Source organism: Eublepharis macularius, chromosome 15, assembly GCF_028583425.1.
Source record: "Eublepharis macularius isolate TG4126 chromosome 15, MPM_Emac_v1.0, whole genome shotgun sequence".
Taxonomy (NCBI): Eukaryota; Metazoa; Chordata; class Lepidosauria; order Squamata; family Eublepharidae; genus Eublepharis; species Eublepharis macularius.
In genome coordinates this window covers 49,426,127-49,440,281 of record NC_072804.1, presented here as the reverse complement: position 1 = coordinate 49,440,281, position 14,155 = coordinate 49,426,127, and the positions used below count along the sequence as shown (strand labels likewise).

The following is a 14,155-nucleotide window of genomic DNA, read 5'->3' as shown; positions in this document are numbered from 1 at the left end:
ACTACATTAGGGGGGGGAAATAAGTAGTAAAATTTTGCAGAATGTTTATTGACTTGAAAACAAAGATAACATTAACATTTATGTTCACGGCTTTGCTACATTCCTTTCTTGATTTTTTTCTTCATGGCTGCTTCACACCAACAGCATTGAATTTCAGATTGTTGTTTTCATCTTGCAGTTCTGCAGCACGTGTTGAAGCGGAGTTTTTGCTGTGTAGCATACTGTATTGATAAACTCCAATTAAAGCTTGGGGGGGTAAAAAGAAAGTGGCAAACCCCTCTTAAGAGACGGGCGACGGGATCACGAGAAGGCTGCATAGTACCTAGGAGGAAGCATTTTTTTCCCCCAGAGGCGCATCGCTGCACATTAGGAGAGCATCTTCAGAAGCAGCCAGCCAAAAAGAGCCAAGAGGAGAGATCCCGAGGATGACGGGGCTTTGCTGCACTCGACTTCCTTAACAACAGCCTTGGTGTCTGCAAATTGCTGAATGGCACTTTCTATTCCCGATTTTAAATCAGCACAGGCAGACTTTATAGTGCATCTCTTTACAATGGTATCGAGGGTTATCCCTTCTGGATATGAGAAACAAAAACGAGAAGTCAAGGAAATTGATATCCCCATTCAAAGCCATTCAGGCAAGTACATCCACTCACCCAGTTTGTATCAAGTCGTTCTGCTGGCATGTTCAGGGTAGCAGATAACCAAAGGAAAAGTTGAGTAAATTGCGACCAAACCACCAGTTATGCAAATCTAGTAAATGTCCCACCATTGTGACTGGGTGTGTGTATAAGGAGGGAATCTGTATTGCAAATAGCCCTGATGAGGGCAATGAGTCTCCATTCAGAGACACATACCTCCCCCGCCCCCACACAGGGATCCCTGGTTGAGCACACAGGCTGGGTTGCCAACACTAGCTTTGGAAATTCCTAGAGATTTGGAGGCAGTGGTTGGGTAAGGCAGAGTTTTGAGAGGGCAGAGCTCAGAGAAGAGAAGCCACAAGGTCCACCCTCAAAGCCGCCATTTCCTTCAAGGGAACTGATCTCTTTACTCTGGAAATTGGTTGGAATTTCAGGGGAACTCCAGGCCCACCAGGAAGTAGAGTTGCCAGTCTCCAGGTGGTGGCTGGAGATCTCCTGGAATTACAATTGATTTCCAGGCCACAGAGTTCAGTTCCCTTGGAGAAAATGGCTGTGTTGGAGGGTGGACTTTATGGCATTATACCCTGCTGAGGTCCCTCCCCTTCCCAAACCTTGCCCTCTCCAGGTTCCACTCCCCAAATCTTCAGGAATTTCCCAGCCTGGAGCTGGCAACCCTACCAGGGAGTCAGCAACCCTAGATGAAGAAGAGGGTTTGTTTCCACCACGACAAGATCCTTCAACTGTGTACTGCTTAATTTTCTCCATAAGAGTGGATGGTAGAGATCTGCTTCTGTCAAAGAGAGGGACATGAGGGCTGAACTGACTTTTTCCCCGTGATATTCCCAGGGACCCCAGCCACTCAATCACATCGAGTGGAGCGCAAGTGGCGCACAAGTGAACAGGGAGGAATACATGGGAGTCTGTTTACTTGCCATTCAAGTGTAATTCATCACTTGTAGCTTGGCTCTCATCAAGACTTTTCTGAGCTTACATATGCATATGAAACTGCCTTATTCTGAGTCAGACATTGGCCCATCAACATCAATATTGTCTGTTTAGAGGAGCAGCAGCTCTCCAAGATCTCAGGTAAAGGCCTTTCGCATCACCTGCTGCCTGGTCCTTTTAACTAGAGATGCTGGGGATTCACCTTCTGCATGCCAAGCAGATACTCAGCCAGAGAGTCGCAGATCTTCTACTGATCCAGCTGTGACAGCCTCACTTTTCAGACCCTGGCCCCTGGCAAAAACTTGGCAATCCTGGCGTGCATGAATTAAGTTGGGAAGGGGCAGAATAAGCAAGGAGGCTTTAATTTCCTCCTATTGTTTTTTTCTTTGCAGGATGCAACTCTAGAGACTTTAGCTAGGCTCGCCATCCTCCAGATGGTACAAGAGAAGTGGACATCCACCCAGGGAAATTAAGAAAAATATTTCTATATATTGAGGCAAAAAGCTCAAAGGTTTATACAGTAGGTGTGCTCAACAATGTTCATAAATATCATGCATTCATATGTACAAAACATTCATAAGTACATTAATACAAAATTCGACAGTCAAAGTCAAACTAGAGACTGCACGCCCTATTCCAAATCCTTTTAAGAACGGGGAAGGTGCTCCAGGTCCAACATCTTGTCTTCCAAGATGTTACATTGAAGGCATCCGCGTCATTCTCTGGGTTCCAAGAAATGAAAGCACTGAGCCAGGAGATCCTGCAAAGCCCCTGAGGAAGTCTCTATGATGAGATCTGTGGTTTAGCCGGCCCTAGCTAGGGCTATCTCTGTGTTGGATTCTTAGGGCGAAGCTACAAGTGACGAGTGACACTTGAACGGCAAGTGTATGTCTCCCTGTTCACTTGCGCTCCACTCAATACACTTGCTGTTCAAGTGTCATTCGTCACTTGTAGCTTGGCCCTCAGTGTAACAACTTGGAAGACACCTACAAGAAAGGAATAAGAACTGCTACAATTACTCTCACTTTATTATACTTACCTTCTCCTCTCCTTGGACCTGGAGCACCTTCCCTATTTTTAAAAGAATTTGGAATAGGGCATGCAGTCTCTAGTTTGACTTTGACTGTTGAATTTTGTATTAATGTACTTATGAATGTTTTGTACATATGAATGCACGATATACATGAAAATTGTTGAGCACACCTACTGTATAAACCTTTGAGCTTTTTGCCTCAATATATAGAAATAATTTCCCTGGGTGGCTGTCCACTTCTCTTGTACCTTGTCTGTACTGGGAAATTGCCCTGTCTTACTGGCATCCTCCAGATGGTGGCTGGAGATCTCCCAGAATTCCAAATGATCTCCAGGCAAAAATGGCAGCCTTGATAGGCGGATTCTATGGCATAATACCCAGCTGAGGTGCCTCCCCTCTCCAAACCCTGCCCTCCCCAGGCTCTACTCCCCAAATCTCCAGAAATTTCCCAACCTGGACCTTGCAACCCGAGCTGCAATTTAGAGGGGGAGACCACTGTAGGAGGCCAGGGACCTGTCTAGCTCTTTTCCCTCCTGCCAAAATTTGTCACCCCCAATTTAAATACAATTACAAGATAGTTGTAAAAGCAACCTGGGGTGGCCATATTTGGTGTGGGAGCACTGCAGGGAGGGGACAACGAAACACTCTCTCTCTCCTTCCACACTGGCCTCCCCCTTTAAATCACAGTTTTGTTATATTTAAAAGGAATAGGAACTCCCACCAGAGGGTCATTTGAGACTTGGGAGATTTGCAGCGAGTCAAACTGGATGAGATTCGTGGCCAGCTTCAGTATCAGGCAGCCTCAGATGCTCCTAGGGCTTGAGCGATCCTACATCCCACTAACTGGCCCAGACCAATTCATGATCCAACTCAAACTCACGCGTGGTGATTTCCATCCAGACAGAAACGCAAGCATCTTCGCCGTGCTTACACTTCTCAATAGTGCCGGTACAGTTGTTCCCGATCGCTGTGCAAGTGGCACAGTGCAAAGAACTGCCTGCGAAAGGTAGAGAAATAATGACTTAAAGCAGATGTGACACAGAAACCTGCAAGTTATCTGCAGGGGATCGGCTGAACCCATCTCCTCTCTTTCCCTTACCAAGGAGTTTGTTAAGCTCTGCATTTGGCATGCCGAATAAAAATTAAACATGGTTTTGTAACCCTGCAGTTCAAACCCTACGATGTGGTTAACTCCTGAAAGTTCAAGCAAATCCACAAATGGTAACAGCTTGTTCTGCATGTTTAGCTGTTCTGCAGAATGGGTTCTGATGTGGCTAAAAGAGTGTCAAAATCAATGCAAATGGATGAACAAACACGTGTAATGAAGAGAGAGAGTGAGAGCCAAGTTAAAAGTGACTTTTTTCACATGAAGAACACTTGATTGTTTTTGCAAGTTTTCCTGAGAACTGAAGTCACAGGGCCAAGCTACACATGATGAATGACACTTGAACGGCAAGTGTATTTCTCCCTGTTCACTTGCCCTCCACTCAATCCACTTGCCGTTCAAGTGTCATTCGTCATGTGTAGCTTGGCCCTCAGTGTCCTTCCCCTCTCTGTTAGAATCGCTGCCTGAAGAGCCAGAGAAAGCCGGCGGTGGCAGCAGCTTTTGCAAATCGTTCCTCCAGTCACAAGCCTGCTCTCAACAATCTTTGGGGTCGGGCAGCTGCAACTTTCTCCCTGGGCATCCTGCTCTGCTTCACTGACATGTCGGCTTTCCCCAGAGCAGCTCCCCAGGAGCAAGACGCCCAGGGAGAAAGCTGCAGCTGCCCACTGGGACTTCAGTTCCCAGGAAAACTTGCGAAAATGATCAAGTGTTCTTCACGTGATAAAAGTCACTTGTAGCTTGGCTCTGAGAGACTGAAAGGCAAGGGGGAGAATGATTAAAGAACAGAATTAGTAGACCTAATAATTTGGCACACAACCCTGGTGCTTGACTCCTCCATATGCTGGTTCCACTTAAAGGGATAATAGGCATTTGCCAGCAAGAGTAACTTCCAAATAGTCCCCTTAAGGCAAAATTCAATGACCTCTCTAGAAACACAAACAAAGCAGAAGGGCTTCTTCTTTGCCAGAGATGGGCAGACTGGATGATCTAGCCTTCCTTCCAACTCTATTCAACAAAGCAGTCTTCTCCAACATTAGCGTCCTTCAATCGAGACACTAAATGATGGCTTGGATCACACTCAGACCCATTGGCCTCCACAGACCTGTTCCCCCTTTCGACTTGGTTTAGGTCCCCAACCACGTCGTACCTGGAGTTAGAAGCACAGAGAGCACGATCAATCCCAGGAGAGTCTGCATGGTGGTGAAAGTGGACAGTGTGAAAGCAAACGCAGAAAAACCCGCCTTACTCATGCTCTCTCCTTATTTTCTGTTTCGTTTTAATTAAATGCAAAATTCTACACAAGAAGGGGGAAAAAACAGACATTTCAGAACCAGATAAGTAATATCTTCCTAAACAAAACACACAGTATTCTCATATCAGTGTAGATACATACAAACAAACCCTCTACTCCCCTCAGCATGGAGAGACACTGTGGTGTAATGGTTAGAGTATCAGAGTCGGATGTGGGAAATCTCCTCTGCCACAGAGGCTTGCTGGGTGACCTTGGGCCAGTTAGACATTCTCAGTGCAACCTGCCTCACAGGGTTGTTGTGAGGATAAAATGAAGGAGTGGAGAACAGTGTAAGCTTCTTTGAGTCCCCTTTGCAGAGAAGAGAAGGGTATGAATGAAATAAATGAAAAATAAATACCTGTAGCAAGAAGGCAGATGGCAACTGTTGAAACCCAGTTGTTTCCTGAGGGTAGGAATCAGGGCTGCGTTCGAAATCTTGAAAGCAACAGTCCCTCCTGCTAACTAATATAGTGGGTGGAGGTGAAGAGAAGGGACAAGTTTTGAGATGAAAACAACCACTTCTTTGGCAATGGCATCAGAGCAATCCTTTATCTTCTGCCCTGCATCAAGTCAGAGGGTGCGATGTTGCGTCTTTTTGGAGTAAAGCCCATTGTGAAAGCTATGCAACTTCCTACATTTGTGTAATACTAACAAAACTCAGGGCAATACCAGAAAACTGTCGAAATGAATAAATGTGCCCCGCCCCAAGGGGAAAAGACTGAAGAACAGCCGCCTTCGCAGCCAAACTCAATTTTGCACTACAATTCCAATCCAAAATGCTGTCCATGAGAAAATTTGGAAGATCGTAAGATGAATTTTTCTCAGGATAATTCTACAAAGCTCAAATTCCAATGATTTTGCACTATTGAGGAATGCCAGCTGATGCTAATTTAGTTTGCCTTGGACTTTGTGTGTGATTAAATTTTTGGCAGCTGTAGTAAAATCATGTTGTAGCTCTGGCAGGAAACTCTAGGTTTCCCTTTCAGTAGGTGATGTCTCTCTGTTTATGACTTTGGTTTGAAAATAGTAATTAAGAAGGAGAGTGACACCATCCGTCTTGATCTACCGTCTATTTGGGTGGTTATCTCCCCTCTCTCTCCCCTACCACTGAAGATGCCTATTTAGAACTCAACATGTGAGAAAACATGTGAATTCTTTGCTGAGCTCCATAAGTGTGCCTGAGAAAATTCTTTCCGCTTGTGAAACGCCATACCAATCTGAGAATGCTCTGGCTGCGTCAGTGAGGAAAGGGAGTGGAACTTTATTTTATTTTTTTTCCAAGAGCCAGGAAAGGGCAATCAGGAATAAGCAAGGCCGTTTCCACATGCTCTTAAAGAGATGGCCCACTCACCAAACTCTGGCGTTTTTTTTCACTCACTCCATACGTCTCCAATTTCAAAGTGGAAGCAGGCAGTTTGGCTCCCAGGTTTTTTGGCGTCTTTTAGGGGGGTGCAGGAAAGTGTAAGAAATTGCATTCTCAGAAAAGACGCCCCCCAAAGAAGCCAAACTGCCTGCTTCTGCTTTGAAATTAGAGACGTATGGAGTGAGCAAAAAAACCCCGCCAGAGGTCAATGAGTGGGCCGTATCTTTAAAAGCATGTGGAAACGGCCCAAACCTTCTCGTTTAGTTCTTGTTCATTTTACAGTCTCCATCAGAACACAGGAAGCTGCTTTATCCATCTATCAAAGTTATTATTGTCTACTCTGACTGGTAACGAATCTCTGGGATCTTTTACACAACCTACTAGAAGATCCTTTTAATTGCAATTGCTACAAAGTGAACCTGGGACTTCGTGCATGCAAAGCCCATGCCCTGATCATCACTTCCTGCTGGACTAAAAATTTTGGATATGATTTATGAATGGAGTAATGGAAAATATGTGGTTAAAAGGGTTGAAATTTACATTAATTTATAGCCTTAAAGTCAACTTTCATGAGATGATGTATTGTTGGTATATGTCTCCGGAGAAATTGGCCAAAATGTTTAAAGGCACTTTGAGTTTATGCTGGAAATGTGAACAACATGAAGGAACATTTTATCATACATGGTGGAATGAAAGAAAGTTTTTTAAAAATTGGTACAAATATAATGATTATTTCAGAAGATTTTTAAGATTCATATGCAATTGAAACCAGAGTAGTTTCTTTTGGGATTAACGGACCCTCAGCTGGAAAGAAGTCATGGAACTTTTCATATATGGCAACGGCAGTGAGATTATTATATGCCCAAAGGTCAAAGAGTCCAATAGTGCCTACAACAGCGAAGAGAAATGAGAGAAATGGAGAAGGTCTTGGAATTCGCAGCGATGGCTAAACGTACTTCACTGATTAGAGAAAAGACAATGTTTGGTTTTTTGCTGACTGGAACCCCCTTATAGACTTTTTGCATGGAATAGATAATAATGATTTGATTATATGTGAGTTTGATGAAAAAGGAATTTGGACAATAGAAAAAAGAGAGCTCTTCTTTGTAAACATGAAGTAAGAGGAAAAATTGTATTTATATCTGTATTTGTAGAACAGAAAATCAGAAGCCTCAAAAAAACAAAAAAGATCATCACTTCTTGCTGTTGGTTTTTGCTTGTATAGGACAAGAACAATACACATATTTTATATGTAATTCGTCCATGCAATGTATGTCATCATGGGTACATTGGTGTACATACATATAATATAGGAGGAACATATAATGCTGGTTTATTGATGTACAACCAGGAGGGAGAGCAGCATGGTACAGCCTAATCTTGTCAGATCTTAGAAGTGATAGGAGGGTGAATCCTTGGTAAGGGAAGCCACCCAAAAAAATCCTTGAAACACCTTCCTGGAGTTGCCATAATTCAGTTGTGGCTTGATGGCACACACATACTTATTTGATGAACAAACAATTTTGAAAGACGTATATAAATTTTCAGCAAAATGTGGTGCGAGAAAACAGAAATCAGTTCCTTCTTGGAATCTGAAAACTTCTAACTGCAGCTTCCTTCGTAGGCTTCTTTCAATGCTGCTTCTCTCTAGTGATCAGTAACTAGAAAGACGTGCCGGTTTGCTCACAGAGCACCCAAAAGCAGCTCCCTGGAGAAGGTTTAGATAGGGGGGATGCTCCCCTTGCCTCATGTGCCAGTCATAGTCAAAATCAGAACCCTGGTATCTTGTAATTGCCTTAAAAACAAAAACTGGGCACTTCTGACTAGAGATGGGCACGATCCCCCAAAAAATTAACAATCCAGCTGATCGTGGATTGGTGCCGGCGGCGATCCCGAATTAACGATCCACACCGATCATCTCCTGTTCCCAAACTGTGAGCCATGGATCGTGGATCGTGGAGGCCGAAGTGGGCCATGCTGCTATTCCCAGCTATGTGGGAAGGTGGGTGGTGGTGGCGGCCACCGGGCCTGGCGGGCATGGGGAGGCGGCAACGAGCCGCCTCCCCTCAGGTCCCATTCAGCAACACAGGTCTGTGTTTGGCCGTCAGAGCTGCCTATCAGGGTTTGCAGGGATGGAATTGGAGTGTCCATGGCTACAGAACACCCCCTTCCCCTTCCCTCCCCGGGTGTCTTCTCCCAACTGGTGACTGCTTTGCTGCTCCATGGTTGGAAGGAAGCCCTGCTGATCAAGGAAAGCTGGGCTTCCATTCGGGTTTCCAGGGTGACAGAAGGAGGGCAGACAGAGCTCAGGCTTTCCCTTGGGCCCTGGTTTCATTGCCAGGGGAATAGATTGCTGGCGCCTGAGTGTCTGGATCCCCGATCTGAGCCCGACCTCAACCATCCAGGCCTCTCCCTATCGCTGGATCGTTGGCCGTGGACGATCACGATCCACCGGGTCATGATCGCGCAATTGCCATTATTGTGGGGGGTTTTCGATCATAATGCGGATCATGCCCATCTATACTCCTGACATGAAGCTTACAGCATATTACCTGGTTAGACCCTAAGTGAAAATATAGAGTTTCAAAGAAAGTAGATTACATACTGCAAAATTTGCAGTTGGCACCAGTTTATTGATGTTTGGGAGCATTGTACAGGTAAACATTTGCTGTGGTTTTTGATAGTTTAGCACTATGGTTGCCAACTCCAGGTTAGGAAATTTCTGGAGACTTGGAGTAGAGCCAGAGGAAAGCCCAAGAAGGACCTCAGTCTATTCTCCAAAGCAGCCATTTTTCTACAGTGGAACTAATATCTAACATCTGGAAATCATTTGTAATTCCAAGAGGTTTCTAGGCCTGGAGACTGGTAACCCTAGCATTGATCTGCTTCTTTCTTTCTCTTTATGGATTCTGCATTTAACTTTATGCTGAGGGAATCAAAGTGTTATCATGCACATGGAAGAGAATAGTACCATTGCACAAGATATCTTAATTTTAAAATTGTAATCATCATCATCATCAGGGCTCATTTCGAGGGGGAACGTGCAGGAACGCATTTCTGGCAGTTCTCCAAAGAGGTCACATGTCAGGTGGCCCCGCCCACCTGACTCTCAGCCATTTTGGGTCCGTTTCATCCTGGATTGGGGCCGAAACAGCCTGGATCGAGCCTCTGATGGGTGGTGGATCACTCTCTTGCTCAACAGCGGCCTGATCCTGACCATTTTGGACCCCTTTTTGACCATTTTCAGCCCCTTTTTGCCATTTTGGGCCCTGAATGGCCAGGATTAGGTCCAAAACAGCCAGGATAGGTGATGTCAAGGGGTGTGGCATATGCAAATCAGCTGTGCTAATGACACATTTCTGGTGATGTCAAGGGGCGTGGCATATGCTTATGAGTTATGCTAATGAGTTCCTCCAGCTCTTTTTCTACGAAATGACCCCTGATAATAACAACAACAGCATTCGATTTATACACCACCCTTCAGGGCAACTTAATACCCACTCAGAGTGGTTTACAAAGTATGCTACCATTATCCCCACAACAGAACACCCTGTGAGGTGGGTGGGGCTGAGAGAGCTCCAGAGAGCCGTGACTAGCCCAAGGACACCCAGCTGGCTTCAAGTGGAGGAGTGGGGAATCAAACCCAGCTCTCCAGATTAGAGTCTCGTGCTCATAACCACTAAACCAAACTGGCTCCTTCTGAAGGACCATGTTACAGGATCTAGAGAAGGCTTCATAGTAGTGAGAAGAAAGTATTTTTCAGTTTTGTGTCTCTCCAAGAGATGCTTCAGAGGAGTAACTTCATGAGCAGAAGTCCACAGACATACAGCAGAAGAGGTGGAGGGAGAGAGCCAGACGATGCGCTAACTAAGCGACACTCCACGTTTGTAATTACAGACCCAGTATGCCGAATGACCTTCTGCATTTTAGATTTCAAGTTGTTGCAGGCAAACTTTGTTGAGCAACCTTTCGTCATGGTGGCAGCAGGCCTCCCTTCTGGGGCTGAAAAGCAAAGACAAAAAGTCTTAGGTTTTATCTGTTGCACCTAATTTATGATTGTAACCCACCCTGAGCCTGCTTGCAGGGAGGGCGGGCAAAAAATCTAATCCAGCCAGCCATAATAATCCTCCTAACAATTTCACTCATCCTTAATTTATATCAGAACAAATATATATATAAAAGAAAAGGCCCAGATCAGGGGTTATGATGACACCTGACTTGGATAATAGATTCATAGCTGAACAACATACAAATGGGGGGTGGGGGCGGGTAGAGAAAGGCAAAGAAAGCATTTATTTTTCCTGTTGTTTTTCACAGAATGCAACTGTGGGCTTCCAAAGTAAAAAGGGAGACCAATGCAGGAGAAGATGGGGTTATTTAACTCTTCTCCATCCTGCCACTTTCCTGCCAAAATCCCCTCCGCCCCGCAATATTTTTCAATTTAATGGGTTTTGTAAAAGCGGCTCAGGGAGGCACTGAGAGATCTCTGTCTTTTGGTGCTACACCTCTGAAGATGCCAGCCACAGCTGCTGGTGAAACATCAGGTACAATGCCAAGACCACGGCAATACAGCCCGGAAAACCCACAACAACCATCGAGGCAGTATATAGTGTGAAAATGGTGTGGGGAGGAAATAAACAGCCTCTTCTTCTCGTTTATTTATCGTGTTGGATGTTTATAGAATGCTATATAATTCTAAAATTGTTTTGGCAACTTAAAGGTCTCTCTACATGAGACTTCTGACACGTAAAGAACACGTGTCGGGAGATGCAATGTTAGCCGGGAAGGGTAATTTAAAAAGACAGAGCTGGCAGCAGAGCAAAGGCTCTGCTATACACTGGAACTGTGTGATGGGGCAGTGAAATGCCAGAAGGGAAACCTCAGCCGCTTATAACCTCTCCAAGTCCAACTCTGGAAGGCAGCTCCAACCCATTTCCATTCCTAGCTGCCCTCTAGTTGCAATCCCACACAGTTGTAGACTGGAGAGGTGAAATTGACAGAGCCTTAGGGGAGGCGAAGACGAAATTAACAAACCCTCTGAGGAGCGATCTCTGCAGGCTCTTTTTAAACTACCCTTCCCAGCTAACGTGTCTCCCTACACTTGAGGAACGTACACTGAGGCATCTCATGTAAACAGATTCTTAGATATTACATAATCTTACTGTGGTGGTGTTTCTTTTCTCTGTTTCCAATATGTGAATTTATTAAATCTTAATTAATTCTTAATTGTATAAGAAGGTAAAATAACAACCACCACAAAAACAACAACAAGCCTCTCTTTCTCTACACTCGACAGCCAGCAGCAGCTTTTTATTTTTAAAAAAATCATCAAGACAATCAAACATTGAAGTACATTCAACTTTAATAGAGCAATCTTAAAAAGATTTACTCCAGTCTAAGCCCATTGACTTTAGTGGGCTTAGACTGGAGTAACTCTTCTCAGGACTGCACTGTAAGGCAGCAAAACTCTGCCAATTGGGACTCAAGTTGCTGCTGGTCACATTGGACGGACTGCTCCAGATATTCGGTAAGGGTTGAACAATCCTACAGTCCATTCACCTGCCTAATTCAGCTCACGATCCCACTCACCTACTGTGAGTTCAACCAATATGTTCACACAGTAATCTTCACCTGACTGACAAGTGACATTCCGGCCGGTACAGCTCTTGCCTTGAGCCGTGCAGGTTTCACACTTCCAAGAGGAACCTGTGGAGGGAAGAAAATGATTTCACGAAGTATATTGAATGGAAAGATTTCTAATTTATCCAGCAAGGTAAAAGGGCGAAGCCACGTGATGACCCTTTTAAACTAACTGCCTCTGTTTTTCACCGCTAGGAATTTAACAAAGATCTGCATATTCCATTCTTTAAACAAAAATTACTCTACAAACTGCTGTCTTCTGTATACACTATGCAAATTGAAAAATTTCTGCCACTTCACTTGTTTTGCATAGTTTACTGCACAGGTCTTACTGGTTCAAGAATTTATTCCAGTTTGGATGAACACGGAGAGAACTAATAATTTATCCAGAGTATCCCATTATTCCCCCCCCCCACACACACACACACACTCAAAGCTTCTGAAATGTTATTTCCAAAACATATTTTGTGCATATCGATATCTTTGCAGCAATGAGGTTCTGCGCTAGAATAGAATTGCAACATTCCTGCAGCCTAGCTAAGGGCCCAGTTTTTGCTTTTTCTTAGGACCAGGGAATCCATCCTGTCCCAGGATTCACTTTCAAGGTTGACATTGCCAGACAGAACAGATCCTTGTCTATCAAGGCCAGTGCTGTCTACTCTGATGGGTAGTGGTTCTCCAGGGTCTCAGATTTCATATCATCTACTACTGAGAGCCAGTTTGGTGTAGTGGTTAAGAGTGCAGGACTCTAATCTGGAGAGCTGGGATTGATTCCCCACTCCTCCACTTGAAGCCAGCTGGGTGACCTTGGGCTAGTCAAGAGCAGCAGGACTCTAATCTGGAGAGCCGGGTTTGATTCCCCACTCCTCCACATGAAGCCAGCTGGGTGGCCTTGGGCTAGTCACTTAAAAGCAGCAGGACTCTAATCTGGAGAGCCAGGTTGATTCCCCACTCCTCCACTTGAAGCCAGCTGGGTGGCCTTGGGCTAGTCAAGAGCAGCAGGACTCTAATCTGGAGAGCCGGGTTTGATTCCCCACTCCTCCACGTGAAGCCAGCTGGGTGGCCTTGGGCTAGTCACTTAAAAGCAGCAGGACTCTAATCTGGAGAGCCAGGTTGATTCCCCACTCCTCCACTTGAAGCCAGCTGGGTGGCCTTGGGCTAGTCACTTAAGAGCAGCAGGACTCTAATCTGGAGAGTCGGGTTTGATTCCCCACTCCTCAACTTGAATGCTGGGTAGCCTTGGGCTAGTCACAGCTCTCTGGAGCTCTCTCAGCCCCACCCACCTCACAGGGTGTTTTGTTGTGGGGATAATAATGGCATACTTTGTAAACATTAAGTGTGCATTAAGTTGTCCTGAAGAGCAGTATATAAATCTAATATTATTATTATTACTATCTACCTTTGGTTCAACTGGAGATGCTGGAGATTGAACCCAGGGCCTCCTGTGTGCCAAGCAGATGCTCTTCCACTGAGCCATGGCCCGGCCTGTATTGTGCTGAGCCAGATAGGCCAATGGTCTGACATGGTGTAAGGAAACTTCATATCTTCATAGAACTGCCTGAAATCTGGCAGGAAGGATTCCAGAATCAAAGGGAAATCATTTCATTCCAATTGTTTCCGAGGAAAAAAAATGTTAAGAGCTAGAAACGTATTGTGCCTTTAGTTATGCTCTCTTCTCTGCCTCATATTTGGCCAGCAAGATCCAAAGGATGTATACAGTCTTGGAGGCTTTCATACCAGTGGCATGAATAACAAGAAACTCATAGGTGCAAATCATTTTCCCGTTGAGACCAACAGGGGTGGATAAAGAAAAGACATGGAACAAATAACATTGTCAAAATTGTTAAAGAACATAGCAAAATGGATAAATACAACACGGTGGTACCCACTCCTAACTCACATTCTCCCATCCCTGCATAAACTGTCTCCAAGCTAAAGGATTGCAGACATGGGTTTTCACCAGCATCCAGGGATTACTCTGATATGGAGCTCAGCAAGGCAAAACCCCAGAACCGGTTCCCAGTGATCTTCTATGATCTGAAGACGTGAACTCTGCCTCAGGAAACCTCATACTGGAATAAATATTAAGGTGTGTCACTGGATTCTGTTTGTTTTTGGTGGAGAGGCTGTAGCTCAGGAG

General features: G+C 44.8%; 1 protein-coding gene across 1 annotated transcript; it reads right to left on the bottom strand.

Annotated features, from left to right (window-relative positions):
• Positions 1-20: 20 nt before the first annotated feature.
• LOC129342817 (testis-expressed protein 101-like) lies at positions 21-5,612 on the bottom strand. Its single transcript, XM_054998723.1, has 4 exons — positions 5,371-5,612; positions 4,869-5,015; positions 3,497-3,613; positions 21-572 (listed from the first exon to the last, which is right to left on the bottom strand). The coding sequence occupies exons 2-4, from the start codon at positions 4,969-4,971 to the stop codon at positions 367-369; spliced, it is 426 nt and encodes a 141-aa protein (XP_054854698.1). The 5' UTR covers positions 4,972-5,015; positions 5,371-5,612; the 3' UTR covers positions 21-366.
• Positions 5,613-14,155: the final 8,543 nt, after the last annotated feature.